The sequence below is a fragment of the Pelodiscus sinensis genome, chromosome 4 (assembly GCF_049634645.1).
Source record: "Pelodiscus sinensis isolate JC-2024 chromosome 4, ASM4963464v1, whole genome shotgun sequence".
Classification (NCBI taxonomy): domain Eukaryota; kingdom Metazoa; phylum Chordata; order Testudines; family Trionychidae; genus Pelodiscus; species Pelodiscus sinensis.
The window spans coordinates 54097564-54116178 of NC_134714.1; the positions used below are offsets into that span (position 1 = coordinate 54097564).

An 18615-nucleotide genomic window follows, 5' to 3' on the forward strand; every position below is an offset into this window, starting at 1 on the left:
GATAACTCCAAGAACTCTTTCCTGATTAGTTGTTGCTAAATTAGCCCCCATCATATTATATGTATAATTGGGGTTATTTTTCCCAATGTGCGTTACTTACACTTATCCACATTAAATTTCATTTGCCATTTTGTTGCCCAGTCACTTAGTTTGGTGAGATCTTTTTGCAGTTCTTCACAGTCTGCTTTGGTCTTAACTACCTTGAGCAGTTTAGTATCATCTGCAAATTTTGCCACCTCACTGTTTACCCCTTTCTCCAGATCATATATGAATAATTTGAATAGGATTGGTCCTAGGACTGTCCCTTGGGGAATACCACTCTCCATTCTGAAAATTTACCATTTATTCCTACCCTTTGTTTCCTGTCCTTTAACCAGTTCTCAGTCCATGAAAGGATCTTCCCTCTTATCCCATGACAACTTAATTTACATAAGAGCCTTTGATGAGGGACCTTGTCAAAGGCTTTCTGGAAATCTAAGTACACTATATCTACTGGATCCCCCTTGTCCACATGTTTGTTGACCCCTTCAAAGAACTCTAACAGATTAGTAAGACTTGATTTCCCTTTACAGAAACCATGTTGACTTTTTCCCAACAAATATGTTCTATGTGTCTGACAACTTTATTCTTTACTATTGTTTAAACTAATTTGCCCAGTACTGACATTAGATTTACCAGTCTGTAATTGCCAAGATCACCTCTACAGCCCTTTTTAAATATTGGCATTACATTAGCTATCTTTCAGTCATTGGGTACAGAAGCTGATTTAAAGGATAGGTTATAAACCCTAATTAATAGTTCCACAATTTCACATTTGAGTTCTTTCAGAACTTTTGGGTGAATGCCATCTGGTCCCGGTGACTTGTTACTTTTAAGTTTATCAGTTAATTCCAAAACCTCCTCAAATGACACTTCAATCTGAGACAAGTCCTCAGATTTGTCACCTACAAAGGATGGGTCAGGTTTGGGAATTTCCCTAACATCCTCAGCCGTGAAGACTGAAGGAGAGAATTCATTTAGTTTCTCTACAATGACTTTATCATCTTTATCGTCTGTCCAATCCCAGCCCAATCCTTTCTGGGCACACGGAGGGCTGGGGTTTCTGAGCTGCAGCCCCAGCCTTCCTTGATGGCCATAGAGTGCAGGTATTTTTAGGAAGGCAATGTTTTCCTTTGCCTACATTACCCACCATTCATGAGTATGGACCATGCTGCCAGCCATTGGTTGCTTCCCCAGGGCTGGAGAGCTTGCTGCTTCCCATGGTCATTTTTGAGAATAACTGTGCCCCATGCATACTGCCCTCCTGTGACCATTTGTAAGTACAGGTTGAACCTCTCTACTCTGGCACTCTCTGGTCCAGTAACATCTGTGGTTTGACATAATTTTATTATCTGGGTGTCCATTCATCATGAGTGTGGCCAAGCGTCCCACAGTCTCATAAAGTTTATTTACAGCCACCTGACTCTCAGTGTTCATGTTGTTGTTTAGCTCTAATTTACCCATAAACATCTTCTAAGAGCCCAGGAAGCAGTGGAAGTGTTAGTAATGCTGCTCAACAATTTTGACCTCCCATGGTTCGGCAAATTCTCTGGTTCAGCATTGGTCAGAGCCCGTGGGTATCAGAATAGAGAGGTTCAACCTGTATAACTGTTCCTGCTATCACACTCCTCCCTTTCCATTTGATTCAAAACAATTGCATTCCATGCAAATCCCGTTGTCCTAGCACAACCAAACCCTGATCTTGCCTTAAGTTTTGATAAGAGGAAACTGCATACCAAATTTGATGGTCCTAGTTCTTACTGTTTAGGAGTTCTTAGAATCATAAAATACTAAGACTGGAAGGGACCTGAAAGGTCATCAAGTCCAGTCCCCTGCCCTCATGGCAGGACCCAATATTGTCTAGGCCATCCTCAATAGAGTTTTATCTAACCTACTCTTAAATATCTCCAGAGATGGAGATTCCACAACCACCCTAGACAATTTATTCCAGTGTTTAACCACCCTGACAGTTAGGAACTTTTTCCTAATGTCCAACCTAAACCTCCCTTGCTACAGTTTAAGCCCATGGCTTCTTGTTCTATTCTCAGAGGCCAGGAAAAACAAGTTTTCTCTCTACTCCTTGTGACACCCTTTTAGATACCTGAAAACTGCTATCATGTCCCCTCTCAGTCTTCTCTTTTCCAAACTAAACAAGCCCAATTCTTTCAGTCTTCCTTCATAGGTCATGTTCTCTTGACCAGGGGTTCCCAAACTCTTTGATGCAGGGACCAGTAAATCCATTCACAAGCTTTTGGGGGACCGGTGAAATTCATTTTCATATTTGCATATTCATGAAGCCAATTATGAATATTCAGATAAGTTGTTTTCTGGTCCTCCCAATGCCCCCAGTGCCAGCTTTAGCAAAGCTTTTTATATAGTCACCCACAATATTCTTGCCAGCAAGTTAAGGGAATATGGACTGGATAAATGGACTGTAAAATGGATAGAAAGCTGGCTTGACCAGGGTTTCCCAAACTTTTTACTTTAGTTGGAACCCTTTTTTTTTTCAGTACTGTTTTTTGCAGCCCAAAAATATAAACACATATAAAAAAAGAATTAAAAATGAATAAATTTTCAGTGTTTCACCCAGCTGCATCCTCTTCCCAGCCTGGGCCAAGGCTTCGGGGACCCGGCGTCACAGGAGGTGGGAACAGGAGCAGATTGGGGGTAGGATATCTGGGAAGGAGGGAGGGTGCAAGGAGGGGTAGGGTTGCCAGGTGTCCAGTTTTGTACTGGACAGTCCGGTATTTGAGGGTTCTTTCTGGGAAACAAATTGAGAAAATACCAGACATATAAAATGTCAGGTATTTTCTAATTAGGTAAGTTTTATTATTATTAGGCATATCAGTCTGTAGCTGCGAACTGCCTGGCTGGTAGATGTGCTCATGCTGTGTGAGTGTGTCTACCAGCCAGGCAGTTCACAACTACTCGAGGGACGGTATTGGGAGCGGGAAAAAATGAAATCTCCGGGGTCAGACTCACTCATGTGCCAGGGTCTGCATGTGCCCAGGTCAGTCCCACTTCCCGCCGGTCAATTCGCTCTCCCCCTACCGCCCCGCTTCTCCTCCTGATCTCCCCCGGCCAGCCTCCCAGCCCCCAGTTCAGCCCTGCTTCCGCCGTCCACCCACCCCGATCTCTGCCAGACAGCCCCACTGCCCCCAACCCTGTTTCCGCCGACTGACTGGCCGCCCCTAATCTCCGCCAGACAGCCCCACTACCCCCAACCCTGCTTCCGCCAGGTGTCCAGCCGTCCCCAATCTCCGCTGGACAGCCCCACTACTGCCAACCCTGCTTCCGCCGCCCGCCCACTCCTTCCCCCACTAGATCTCTTCCGGACGGCCCTGCTGCTCCCAGCTCTGCTTCCCGGTGGCCGGTTCCCCCCCCACACACACCTCCTCCCAGCCTGCCCCACCCCGATCCCCTCCCGGCAGCCATGCTGAGGCCCGATATTTTTTTTCCACGGCCCAGTACCGGGCTGAGGCCCATAGTTTGGGAAACGCTGCTCTAGACCTTTAACCATTCTTGTTGTTCTTCTGTGGACCTTCTCCAATTTCTCCACATCTTTCTTGAAATGTGGCACCCAGAACTGGACACAATACTCCCACTGAGGCCTAATCAGCGCAGAGTAGAGCGGAAGAATGACTTCTTATGTCTTGCTCACAACACAGCTGTTAATGCACCCTAGAATCATGTTGGCTTTTTTTTTTTTTTTTTTTTTTGCAACAGCATCACACTGTTGACTCATATTTAGCTTGTGGTCCACTATAACCCCTAGATTCCTTTCTGCCGTACTCCTTCCTAGACAGTCGCTTCCCATTCTGTAAGTGTGAAACTGACTGTTCCTTCCTAAGTGGAGCACTTTGCATTTGTCTTTATTAAACTTCATCCTGTTTACCTCAGATCATTTCTCCAATTTGTCCCGATCATTTTGAATTATGATCCTATCATCCAAAGCATTTGCAACCCCTCCAAGCTTGGTATCATCTGCAAACTTTATAAGCGTACTCTGTATGCCGATATCTAAATCGCTGATGAAGATATTGAACAGAACCGGTCCCAAAACAGACCCCTGAGGAACCACACTTGTTACTCCTTTCCAGCAGGATTGTGAACCGTTAATAGCTGCTCTCTGGGAATGGTTATTCAGCCAGTTATGCACCCACCTGATAGTAGTTCTTGAACAACTGATTCACAGCCTGATGAATGGACACACAGAGTCAGATGCACAAACTCTCTAAAATATATAATGGCTATTGCTTAGGACAAGAGTGTGCCAGTTAGGCATGTCTCAGCATTAAGTGAACTATGGAGACTTTCCACCTCAGGAAGAAGTCTCAGAAGGCTTTCCAAAATACCAAGGGAGTGTTCAGTGTGTTAAGTATAGGTGTGTTGCCACTCTATCTTCTCCTTACCAACTACAGAATGTAATGCACTCTGAGGAACAGGGAGAGAAAGAAGTCGCAGAACAAAGTGCAATTCTGTGTGACCCATCTAAAGATGTAAATTCTTCTTTTATTTTCCCTAAATGCTGCATGTCCTGTGTCTTCCAGGCAGAGTCAGGCCTTAGGACAGTAAAACTTTTAGAATCACTCTGTTCTAGAAACAGAAAACATTTCTTTTCTGTAAACATTTCCTCCCCTTCCTTCTCTATAAAGTTTGAGAAAGGCTTCACATTTGGGAACACAGACAAAGAAAATCACTGTGAGTTGGACATTGCTCATGAAGTTTTAATTTTCTTCAAAATTTCATAACCTCTTAAAAGTGGGGTAGAGTAGACTTTCTGACTAGCTTTTTACTATAGATTTATTGCAGGGCAGCCTATAATTTCTGGAGAGCTTTGGTAATAATATGAATGTTTCGGTCTTAAATTGAGACTCCTTAACATAAAATGATCTTATAATTTCTAATCACTTTATAGTTCTTATTACCATAAGCCTAATAGTTCTAAATTCAAGTGCTTGCCTAATACAACAACCTCACTTAACCCTGGTCTATGCTCCCTTATTTCGAAATAGCAAGATGAGTGTCCATAGTATGAAGCCCGTTATTTTGAAATAAAGGGCTGGTTATTTTGAAATAATAATTCCTGCTTTCCATGAGGAATAATGCTTATTTCGAAACAGTGGTAGTGTGGAGTCATTCAATGTAAGTACTCTCCAGTGCTTCCTGGGGCTCTACGTTGAGGTAACACATCTACATTAAGGGAGCCTGCCTCAGACTAATTTCAAGGCTTCCCTGTAGTGTAGACACACTATTTTCAAATAGTTATTTTGGAAAATATTATTTTGAATAATTTGTAAAGTAACCAAAAACCAAAATCTACCAACTTGCCTCTTTCTGAAAATTCTTATTCACAGTTGTATTCATTGGGAAATAGTTCACATAAATATATATAGTAACATTTATGTTATATAAAGAGAATCATTATGGCTTATTTTGGTACTGGTGTAGAAGGTTTTGTTCATATGTCTAAAAATGCTAGCTAGTTATATATTATGCACATCTATGAAAACTTTTTAAAACTGTGTTATCTGGTACATAAATAACCTCTTCTCCATGATGAACTTGAGCAATATGTGAAAAACAACTGGAGTTAAAGATGGTTGAGCAGGGAAAGATGACTACAAAATATGCATAGTGTACAAATTTAGAATCTAGTCCTGTTCCCATGGATCTTAATTGTACAGGCTCAATTTTAATTGAAAAGTATTTGACAAAAAGAGAGGCTGTATAAGTTAAGAAATCCTATTTCTGTGAAGACCTGCATCAGTTTCTTGCCTTATTTACTGTACTATGAGATGAAAAAGAAAATAGTGGTTATGACAACAACCACAGACACAGCCCCTGTGTCTACACAAAGCACTTTAATTTTAAAAGCAATTGGCTATACATAATTTGAATATTTTGTCAATGGTCTGTGTTTGTTTTTATGAAAAAAATGTTTATGCCTATATTCAATGTTTGTTTATGAACATAATTGTTTTGTATTTAACTTTTCTTACATCTCTTTATTGTATCTTCACACATTTTTGAGAAAATAAAAGAGTGGAGTACTGTTATTATGGAGAGTGTTGTGGTAGGTTTGGTAGGTTTGAATATATAAAATGTAAGAATTTATTTTTCTTCACTGCCGTATTTTTTTCTGCTTTCAGGAAGGTGATTGTTGTTATTAAATCAGAGCTGTGTACATTCCAGCTGTTTTGTGTAACATATACTATTGGTTGACAGGGCATTTCCCAGTATTAAATTGTTTCTGTGTCCACATAAATACGGTAGCTGTATTTGCTGAATTCTCTCCATGTATGTTGGGCAGCTATTTCAAATCCTCATTTTTTTCTGATTACAATACCAACCCCCCCAGCCCCCCACCACAATTTAATGTTGATGAATAAACCATCTGATGCCAGAAATATCACAATAGCGGCCGATAGTCAAAAACTCTAACCCTCATCTTCGATTCTGAAGTGTCTCTAGACTGTTTTTTGTTCTTTAAAATACTTTTTATGATGAAAACTTTAATATTCAATTTGAGCCCAGGACACTGTTGGCATGATGATTTACAGCACTTTTACTTCCCATCCTGTTTCATAGTGGTAATGTGGATTTTTAACTCGCTTGATGAAAATCAGTGCATTATGATTTACTTTGGGTGATTTTTTTCCCCTAAGTTATACTTATGGAATCTCCTAAGACTTGAACCATTTGCGTAACTTATCAGTTAGCTGTGGTAAAATCTACAATTCCTTTTTAAATCATTCTATCCCAAACAAAGATATATGACAAACAAAGCCATATATTGTAGATAAAGATGAGGGGAAATCTTTAATAACTGACTTATTTTTCTTTCCAATATCTCTGGATTTTTCCAGGTTTGCAAAATTTAGTAGAGCCCTATTGTTTTTGAGAGAGAGCACATACCAGTGTGTGCTGTGTTAGAAGGCTTTTGATAAAGTCCTAGCTGAGGTTTAGAATAAATTATTTTTGTTTATAGTGAGTTGAAAATATGAAATAGGGTCTCTTTTTATTTATTAAAATTTCTACTACTTCTCGTGACTTTACTTATAAGCTTATTTTGAAAATGTAAAATAAAGAGCTCTGCATTGCTCTGCTTGTAGGCCCAAATATTTAACACTGTAGGCATAAAATGCCTGATGCATATCTGCAAGCTAGTATCCTGCCTTTGTATATAACTTTCTGCATACACCTAATCCCAACTTGCTCTCATGCATTATGGGTTTTGCTAGTGCTAACGTAAGTTATACCTACTAGGACTGCAGATGAATGCAAATACCAAAACTCTGAAAGTTTAAAAATTGTGCTTTATTTTTCTAAGTACTGTAGTTCTGGTTCTTAATTCTATGACAATATTAGGCACTAGGGTTGCCAATTTTAGTTGGATGTATTCCTGGAGGTTTCATCACATGACATAATCTTTAATTAAAAGTTAATCTTTTATTCCTGGAACCTCCAGAAAAATCCTGGAGGGTTGGCAACCCCATTAGGAAACTTATTCTACAGTACTTAAGTCCTCATTTTTCATGATAATATTGGTGTACTTTCTGATTTCTAAGATATCTAAACATTGTAAAATGTTCAAGAAAGTCTGATTTTGCCTTGAAAACTGAAATATGACACTCTTACCTCACTTCTTTTTACCCTACAAGGAACTGATGTGTTTGAGACTTATGCATATGTACATTTTAAATAGAGCAATGCTTCTCTTAACAGATGTGTTCATGCATTAATATTAAGTACCATGTATACTGTTTTGGAAAAAAACATATCAATAAATGTGATTCCCAATTCTTTTTTGTGTTAATTTTGAGCACAGACTGCTGCTGCGCTATTAACCTTTGCCCTTATTAAATTCATGATTTTTGAATACTAATGATAAATATATTGTAGTAATTTGTTGCTATGTCATTAGTTGCATATTCATTCATCATAAAATTGATGTTTACATTTTTCACACATGGATCTTGATGATAAAAATCAGTGAATATTTTAGAAGGGTTTTTTTGGTAAAAAAAATCATTCAGTATCTGCAGTTTTAATTGTTTAAAGGTATGGATCAAAATGCTTAAGAGATCAATTTGTTGGCTATAATCAGGCAACAGATTGGATGAATAATTTAATGTTCAAAGTAAGCTTAACCACTTCTTCCAAGCACTAGCCTTGTTTGCTGATTGAAAGTTTACTGTTTTTAGTATGCTCATTGAACTTGCTGGAATTTGTATTTATTTTAGCCTTTATTTTCCCCAAGAAGAGGAGCGGGAAAAGAAAATATTCATGTGGTCAGCATATCTTTTAGTATTTATGTGAGTTCACCATCTTGATTTCAAGTCATGAATTTGTTTTTACACACATATGCATGCAATTTACATGCATTACTTATTTATTCAATTGACCTTAAATTCCATTAAGTTCCAATGAGTAGGAGAGAGATTTTAGTCTTAGGCTTTATTTTAATTTTATTTTTCTAGTTACATTACTTTTGTTTGTTTATTTTTAACTGTTCAGTCTAAGGCTTGTAAAGGTTGATTTGCTCCTGAACTGCTTTGTTCCCAGACATTGCCATCTTCCCCAACTACCACCAAGTCCTCTCCATCTGATCCCATGACCACCTCCAGAGCCAATCAGGTACAGTATCATCCTATCATCTACACCATACTTTTCACGGGTGACAGCTTGCAAACTGGAGAAAAAGATATGGTGGGTTAAGGATTTATTCTTTCATTCACATATATACACCCATAATCATAGATATCTAACACTGTTGCATAAAGAACACTTTTCAGAACTTGGAAAATAAATAGAAAAATCATTCTCTAAATATACTTTTTAATGTTTAAACCTCTGACAGTAAAATAGTCTCTAAAATAGGAATTTTAATATTTTTAATCTTACTATGTTAACGTGTACCTGCAGGGTATGTATTTGTGTATCAGTGAGTGCAGTAGTTGAGTTTGTCTATTTATTATGTGTATGTATATATGCACACACATTTATAGTCTCTAGATCCCTTGTTTGTAAAAAGAATGGAACTATCCCTAAAACAATATTTAAATAGATGAATGTGATATTAGAAATGACATATATTTAATTTGGTTTATAAATCATGAATTATATGAGAAGGTATTAGTATTTAAATAGATGATTAAAAATAAAGTACAAGTAAGTATTTTAAAACATTTTGATTACATGTTAATTTGAGATTTGATTACTTTTATTTTGGTTCTTATTTTTTAAAATGCAGATATTGTAATTTTTTTGTTATGAGTCTGTTTTATTCTTCTTTGAACTAGTCAACCTGTGCATTATCCACACAATCATTAAATTTTATATATCGTTGTTTTATTCTTTTATGTAAAGTTCCATGTTACTTACTGACCTTCATACAATCCAGATTCAGACACAGCAGTTACTCAGTGGCTGATTTTGAGGTACACCTGGAAACAGTTAAGGCTAAAAGTACCCTGTATATATTTTAATACTACTTACATTCAGTGTACTAATTTTAACCTATGGTTATTTACATCAGCTTCTCTTGAGAACTTGTATAAATGTATTCATATCTCAAGAAGGGGTTTCTTGACAGCAAGCTGTTTTGCCCCCTGTCCCCAACAGATCATTAACATACCTATGAATTATTGGCAGTTGGATAACTTGTGAAAACTACTTTAGATGTTGTGTACTGTGTAAATAACCAGGCTCAGTGTACATCACTTCATTAAAAGAATACATAATATTTTGATTGTTATAAGAGAATCTGTTGAAAGTGACATCTGGCCCAAAAAGTGATGAAATTTATTTTCAGGAGAAATTTTATAGATAGAAGGGAGGAATCTTTGTTGAGAGAACTGTGTGGTACTATCCCACAGGTTGATTTGAAATTTCTGTATATATCCTCCTGCCTCTCCAGCAGTGATTATTTGACTTTGTCGTCACTTTAAAATTAAAAAAAAAAGGTTAGCAAAGCACTAGTAAGACTGCCTTACGAACACTGTATTCAGTGTTCTTCTTTCTGAATCTGAATGTTAGACTTGCATATACTTTAATTAAAGGGTATTGAAACCACTGTGCAAACAACTAATTATTAAGCTATTGTAATGTTCTCCTTTCCTTCCTTCCTTCCTTGACAAGCATTCATTGTTTTCTAGACAAAAGTGAGGTATTTATTTAATAGGAAACATTATTTTGTGCATTTTGATTGCATAGCATCAGAGTTTTACTTGCTTTGGATGTGTCTTGGAGTTTGAACTATCCAAGATTTAGCTTAGAGTATCAGTATATAAAAATAAATTGTATTTACTTATTAAAAATGTTTTACTGAGCTTCTAGAAAAGTTGGTCTCTGTGTGGAAGAGTTTTTTTAGTAAAATCAAGTGTTTTGTTGAATATTCAAACTGGAGGACAAATAACTGTGCGCTTTGTCTTAGCCACACTTCACATTACATTGTGAAATATGTTTTACTCATAACCTGTTTTCCTATTTAGTTCTTATACAAATAATCAGAATCTCTTTTGGACAGTATTTAAAAGGGCATAAATGAAGAAAGATATGAGAACCAGAACTTGGAGCTGTATTTATCCTTATTTTTTAATGTTCTGATTAGTTTATAATTATTTTATCCCCCACAGTACTTCTTAGTACTGTCCATTTCTGCAGAAGGCATCTGGCACATGATAAGGCAATTAAGTCAAAGCTTTGCTGTTCATTCTGGTGATAAGTGACGTAGCTGGCAATTGTTTCTAGTCTGTAGCAGTGATTAACATTCAGCACCAGTATATCGACGAGTATCTGCACTGCGGCTGTCGCATGAAAATAGGTTCCAGAGTGATAATCTCAAACCTGTCAGTAGTTGTGTAAGTAACCAATAGACAAGGACTGAAGAACAAAACAAATGGTTGTTTTGATACACTGCTGTAGTTGTGTTGACTTCAGGTACAGATATGTATATTCTTACAAAACATGTGAAGATAACATTTAAGAGCTGTTTTAACTGGACAAAAGTCAGGAAATTCAGAGTCAGGGTTGAAACTGCATTCACAATACATGCTGCTGTGCTTGTATTGCAGCTGAGATGAGAATTATGATCACCTACTTTCCGAGAGTTCTGAAATAACACACTATCAAACATTGTACTCAAGATCAAGAGGGTGCCTTAAGCAAGGATTCATCCTGGGGAAAATAGGCATAGGTTCTGCCTACATCAGGAGAGAGCAACTTTAAACTTGGGCAGAGGGCTCCTTAAGTGTCAGACTGAGGGAGACTATCCAGGGGTATGCAGTAGATGAGCTCATCTGGATGCCATTTCCCTGCTCACTGTGTGGGCACTGCCAGCAAACTCATGATGCCTGGCAGAACCTGTGTTGTGGACAGTTTATACTTGTGCACCCTATACTCCAAGCACGCTTTCAGTCAGGAGAAGCCAGGAACCGGATTTTTGCCAGCAGACACAAGTAGAACCTTCGCAACAAATTTAATTCCACTTTGAATATTTTTTGTGAATTTCAATTTTTGATGTTGTAGCTTTTAATGAGTTGAAATTCTTTTATGTAAGCTCACTATTTATGAATGCTTTCTTTCTTTTTTTTTTAAACTTTAGCTTATAGTAATGACTACCTGTCCATAGGCGGTAAGGAAAGATTCTTTAAAATGGCTTTTGCACGGTGGAACGTGGCAAATCCTTCAGGCCTGATATTGTATGGTATTAACTGAATTGACATGAATTCAGCAGAAACCTAAAAAAATTAGAGATTTTTTTTAAAGAAGCTATACATTTACAATTGCTATTGTTAAAATGTATTGTTTATATTTTCCTACCACAGTGCTTATAAGCATTTATCTACATTAAAATCTAATGGACAGCAGAATTTCAGCTGGAAAAATAAAAAGCCAAGGATGTTAGAATTAGAAGCAGTCTAAAAGCATTTGAAACTTTCCTCTTTTGAACGTCTGTGATGTTAAAAGGCACTACCCGATTTTCCTATTTTTATTTATATTATTTTTAGGTTGAGAATTTAAATTTTATCCCGATTTGATTTTTGTCAGCCATATTTCAAGTGGAAATTTTAAGAGATACTGAAGGACAGCCATAAAATTGTACTGCTATAATAAATGGTCCTGAAATTGAAGGAGAATTATTTTAGTTTTATTTATCAAAAGAAAGAAATCAATTTTACTTCTCGGTAGAATTCTTCAGGTGGGTGATATTTTTCAAGGTGCTGAATAATGGCGTAAATATTTTCAAAGGATTGATTTGTGGGGTTTTCCACACTCAAGACTTGTAAAAAGGTACCATTTTAATAGATGTGTTAACATTATTAAATACCAGCAATGTAACAAAAGTATTTTTCAAACATGTTTTATGATATGTTTTGCTTTGTTTACATGATTATTTCCAATTTATCTTGACATATTTTACAAATACCTCATTTATTTTAATAAAAAAAATGTTTTATGCATGTACACTGCTCTGTAGGAAGGCTTTATGCATCAGAAATGTACAATTACTTCCCTAGTCCCTCTTTTGCTCCACCTGGGCAGCAATCTGCTGTTGTCACAATTCAATGACCAGGGTGTAGTATCATTAACCCATGTTGACCAGAAGAGCCTGTCCATTCTCCACTTCTCTCATCCTGCATGCTCTAGGGAATCCATGGCCATGCAACACATGATTACCCCTATAGATCCAGACTAAAGGTTCAGGAATATCACACATGTATTGAGCGGGTACGGTCTTACCCATTCTCATGACCTAGCATGGGTGCATAGACTGAGTCATGATTTGGCCCTTACTATAAAAGTTACAATATAATAAGTGGACGTCCTGGTCTTTGTATCCAGTTATATTTTTTAATAGTGCACTGATTTTATCACTGGCAATTTATACTTGTATAATCAGATAATCTATTTAACTTCAGTTTGGTTAAAATTAAAATAGTTTCATATGGGGATAGATAGAATGATATAAGTCAGTGGGGTACACAGTGGGTACAAAGATATACCCATTTGTTTCACAGGGCCTAAGACTCTTCAGGGCCATTGACTAACTCTACGGCTACGTCTACATTGGCCCCTATTACAGAATAGGCATGCAAATGTAGCACTTTGGAAGAGGCAAATCCACCTCTTTAAATATCCCCCGCGGCATTTGCATTTTCATGGCCGCCGCTTTTTTCTGGCTTGGAGAAAAGCCGGAGAAAAGCGTCCAGACTGGCGCGATCCTCCGGAATAAAGCCTTATTCCGGAGGATCTCTTATTCCTACTTGCAAGAATAAGAAATCCTCCGGAATAGGGCTTTATTCCGGAGGATCGTGCCAGTCTGGACACTTTTCTCCGGCTTATATCCAAGCCGGAAAAAAGCGGCGGCCATGAAAATGCAAATGCCGTGGGGGATATTTAAAGAGGTGGATTTGCCTCTTCCAAAGTGCTACATTTGCATGCCTATTCCGTAATAGGCAGCCAGTGTAGACACAGCCTACATGTTTATACAGTGCCTAGCATAATAGAGCCCTGATCCTGCTTGGAGCACCTGGTCTCTGAGATAAATACAGGCAGTCCCCGGGTTACATGGATCCGACTTACATCGGATCCCTACTTACAAACGGGGTGAGGCAACCCCGCACTGGCTGCTTCCCCCCAGAAGACCAGGGAGACGCGAAGCTAGCGCGCCCCCCCCCCCCCCCCGCCCCCGGCAGACCAGGGAGACACGGAGCGGCTTTTCTCAGCAGACACCTCAGCTTAAGAATAAAGGACTGAGGGAAGTGAGGTGTGGGAGAATAAAACTGAGCTCTGGAGAAATGTTTGGCTAGAATTTCCCCTACAATATGTACCAGTTCCGACTTACATACAAATTCAACTTAAGAACAAACCTACAGTCCCTATCTTGTACCTAACCCGGGGACTGCCTGTATACTAAAAAATTATGCATCTTAATCCTGCTCTCTCAGACCCAACCTAATCTACTCAGAGATGAGACCTAAAATGCCTTATATATACATTTTTGGGGGAATTTAAGTTCAACAAAAGACTTCAGTGATTAATCATGTGGTATTGCATGAGGGAAACTAAATTCTAACCTTTAGGAAGTGGGTAACTATTTGGGTCCAGAGTTGTGGGCAAAGAGAGATTGTGCTGCAAGAGACACTGGTAAGACTTAATGTGGCATAGGGATGACCTCAAGGGTAGGAATCAGTTTTAGCATCCACAAAAACAAACTGGCACGTGTGAATTGAAATTAGCTTGTATCCAGAATCAGCTTTGCTCGTGGCATGTATTACCACAAACTACTTTCTTATATAAACACTGAGTGCTCCTGTGGCACCTTGGACCCTAACAAAAATATATAAATGTCTGATTTGTTTCCATTTATCCTTTGTCATGGGGGCTGTTCTGTTTAGCCAATATACGTGGCAGAGGGGCATTACAGGCACTTGATGGCTTAGATCACACTGCAGTTGGCTGTGCAGTTGTATTAGCCCCTGATGTTGTGGCTTATGTGATTAGGTTCTGTGATGGTGTTGCTTGTATAGATATGTGGACAGGGTTGCCAATGGGGTTTATTGCAGTGGTAAGTTCCTGAGTGAGCGTATTTCAGGTATAACATGTGGCTTTTGGAAAGGATTTGCTTCACATTGGGAAGGCTGATTGTAGGTGAGGATTGGCCTGTCTCCCAAGGCCTGTGAGAGTGAGGGATTGTTTTCCAGAATAGGGTGTAGATTGTTAATGATGCACTGAAGGATTTTAAGCCTTACATATAAAGCTTAATGGGTTATAGTGTTGACCAGAAGTGTTCTGTTATTTTTCTTATTGGTCCTATCCTGAATTAGTTGACTTCTGGGTACTTATCTAGCTCTGTCAATCTGTTTCCTGACTTCCCCAGATGGGTATTTAATTTTTAAGAATGTCTGATAAAGGACTTGTAGGTGTTTGTCTCTGTCTGTGGGATTGGTGCAAATCCAGTTGTATTTTACAACTTGGCTATAGACAATGGATTGTGTGATGTGTCCTGGATGCAAGCTAGAGGTCTATCGGTAATAATTGTGGGTTAAGACAAAGTCACAGCGCTAATCCACCAGGTACGCTGTGGCATCATTGGGAATAGTGTTCCTGACAGCTTGTAGTCCATTCTCATGTGGAATATTGGTGTAAAGAGCTTCTACATAGAGTTTTCAGGAAGATCACTGATGCCTTGGGATTGCAGGTATCATTAGGTCTGAGGAGGAAGTCAGCATAGCCAGATACGTTGATTCTGCACATATAATTGTAACCATTGTAATACATGGAAAGGAACTCAGTTTTCATAATTTCCAAAGTAAGGCATGTTCTTAATTTTTTGTATATCTTGTATACCAGCTATGTATTTTGCATTGTGCTAGTCACTTAGCCTCTTTCCAGGTTTCCTATTTTGTATACTGGTTGTAAAAACTGTAAGTTTACATAATCCAAAGTTGTTTAGGAGGTCAGGATAGTTAATTTCAGTTAACTCTTAAGTGTTGGATATAATTATTGTCAGAAAAACTTTTGGCATAAAAAAAATGTGTCAGTCTTTTTTCTGTGTAACCCAGTGGTGTTGTAGCTACCTGGAGAGCAGGGGTAGGCAATAAGATGGAAGCTGTTCGCCAGGGTTAGCCCCTGGTGGGCTGCTGCCTGTATATTTACCTGTGCCTCCGCAGATATGGCTGCTTGCAGCTCCCATTGGCCGTAGATCGCTGTTCCTGGCCAATGGGAGCTGCAGGAAGCGGCACAGAACAGTAATCTGCAGCAAAAAGCTGCAAGTGTCCGTAACTGTAGAGGCACAGGTAAATACAGAGGCAACAGACCACCAGGGGCTAACCCTGGCAAACTGCATGTGGCCTGTTGGCTGGTTATTTCCCACCGCTGCTATAGAATGATTTTCAGGAATAGTGCTCTTATTAACTTACTGAAATTGTATGTAAGGGAATATTTCAGGTAATCTCTGAAGTACTTCCTTAACTCTTATCAGTGAATGTCTCAGACACCCTATATATCTGTCTTGTCTAAGAAAGGAAGGGCAAAAAGGGGAGATATCATTGATTAGTCTTCAATTACCATTATGACAGTGGTAGTGAAAAACTGAATTCTGTTCCCAAGTTTGTCACAAACTTTCTGTCTGACTATGCGTAAGTCATTTGATATCCCTGTTCCTCGGTTCCCCATTTTTAAGAGAGAAGTTAATAGTTAACTATCTGTCTCTAAAATATTTTGGTAGAGGGTTCAATTGAAGTGCAAAGCTATTATTATAATACTTTATTTGATCAAAAATGTGCCCACATAATCTCCCTGTGGAAAGTACAGAGAGCAATTAGACAGATATTGACCCCTTCTCACCATATCAATCTAGTAGTGAAGAAGTACAGAACAGCTGTGGGAAAGCGCATTTAGTCCCTGATGACACTAATAAAATCAAGGAAACCTAGGTCATACTCACAACAGTGATATACTGTCTGAGAGGGACTACCCTTAATGGGCATCTAATCTATTGTATTTCTAATGTGCCTATCACCAGAGGATCAAGGACGGCAGGTTAAATAATGAAAAAAGGGAAAATCTATTTGTGGATAGATTAATTAATTTTGTTTTTATTCAGACCCCATGCTACTCACTCAGACAACCCACTAGCATATCTGGAAATGTGTGAACTCTGGAAGTGTAACAAATTCATACAAGAAATTTATAATTGCTATTCATCATTCCTTATTTTCCCATTGAAAGTTTGTCATTGAATCATGGAGCAGAAACAGTGTTGTATGACTAATCACATAGTGTGAACTGTGAATAAAGAATAATGAAGAGTTGTAGTAAATGGTTTGTGGAATACTTAGGGTCTAAAGAGGATTTGTCCAAATCAGAAATTGTTAGCTCAGGAATTGTTCTCAACTCCCACATCTCTTACGCTTCTCTCCCCCCCCCCCCCATCTATGCCTAAATTTGTAAAACATTTGTTTTGAAAAATCATTTTTGCACCATTTCTGGTATCTAGGCATATCGCGATAACCTGCCTGAAAAATGCAGCTATCTGTCTTTTGGGCCATCTATCTGTATTCTTATAACCATTATTATGGTATCTGAGAACCTTACATATCTACTAAAGTGAGCACAAAAAAAGGTGCATTCTGTTCCAAAGGACCTGAGGCTTATGGCTGTTCTGGGAAAATGTCCTATAATTGTGCGTCAATTGTTGAAAGTAGTTTGTCTCGTAAGAAGGAATTCAACACCTACAATCTCATAGAATTGAATGGTGCTTCACTTAACATGAGCCAGTCTTAAGCCAGACTTTGAAGATACATATCATAAACTTAAATTTGAACAGTTATTCAAATTCATGTTCTCAGTTCTTTTATTCACCCAAATTCCAAAACTGTCCTTCATCTATTTGTAGGACACTGTAACAAGGAGCATTAGACAGATCCTTTCCCTTCGCCTGTGTTAAAACATTGCTGTCCTAGTGGAGAAGTTATACATTAAAGGGATCTTAAAATCATAATTCTTCCCTCCACTTATTCTAGTTAAGCCTTCTTTGTACACCACTGTATAGTGCTCCATAAACATTCACTGGCTTCTGCCTGTGTTTTCAAACTGAAACTGAAATAATTGGTGAGGCAACTTAAAAGATAGCAAATAGTTCTGTAGCACCTTACAGACTAACCAAAAATGTAGATGGTATCATGAGCACAACCCACTTCCTCATATGAATGGAATTAAGTGGTCCAGGATCCAAATAAATAGCAGAGAAAGAGAAGGGAAGAATGGAGAAAAAATATTGTCAATTAGAGTGTCATCTTCTGGCATAGGTTTTCTCTTCAGGGTACAGTATATTGTTCTTGTATGTTTACTGCAGAATATGAAAAGTGGATTTCACCTGGCATTTGCATAAATTCCGTGACTGCTCTGACACAAACATGGTTAACTATCATGATAAGCTCAGATGCACAAACTGGTTTGACACATTGGTTATACCAGTTGTTTAACCTTGGCGAATATGAATGCCTAAAATAGTTACAACAATATGGATGTCTCTGTAGTTTGGACAAGACCTTCTATAGATTAACACGTGACTCTAAAATGTGACCTCTCTGTTTTAATAAGAAGGTGGAGTTCTCTGTCTGAAGGCAGTGCTGATTTTACACTCTGGACCTAAAGTAATCATTAACACCTCTGATATATTATCTGGAAAGGGCTAAGTTATTTTTAACTGCCATTCATTCTGTCGGAGAACTCCAGGGTAGGTGTCAAAATCTCAATGGTTACCTTGGTTTACTGCATTGAAATTAGCATTTGTCAGTGCTGTTTGAGTGCAAGGATGCATCTTCTTACTATCTGAACAGACAATTTTGCAACATCTTTCCTAAATGTTGCCTCCATGAAAATGGGTGTTATTAGTTGTTTCAATTTCATTGACTTCCACCTAGTTTGTTGGGGTGGGAGGTTGTTAAAAATGAGAATTAGAATTCTTCAATGAAGAAATATCATAGGAATGGTAGAAATTGCAAAATTTGAGACGTTATCAAGAAACAAATACCATATAGTAGAGTTTGAATATATTTTCTT

At 38.2% G+C, this 18615-nt stretch overlaps 1 protein-coding gene across 7 annotated transcripts in view; it reads left to right on the forward strand.

Moving 5' to 3' along the window:
* Positions 1 to 18615, forward strand: part of NOVA1 (NOVA alternative splicing regulator 1) — a 227995-nt gene that overhangs the window by 183972 nt on the left and 25408 nt on the right. For 6 of the 7 annotated variants that reach the window (XM_075927000.1, XM_014573715.3, XM_006123262.4 and 3 more), the window contains one exon: positions 8608 to 8679. The exons of the other annotated variant lie outside the window; for it this stretch is intronic. In XM_075927000.1, coding sequence (XP_075783115.1) covers positions 8608 to 8679 — 72 coding nt within the window. The remainder of the gene's footprint in view (positions 1 to 8607; positions 8680 to 18615) is intronic. 7 annotated transcript variants of the gene reach the window in all.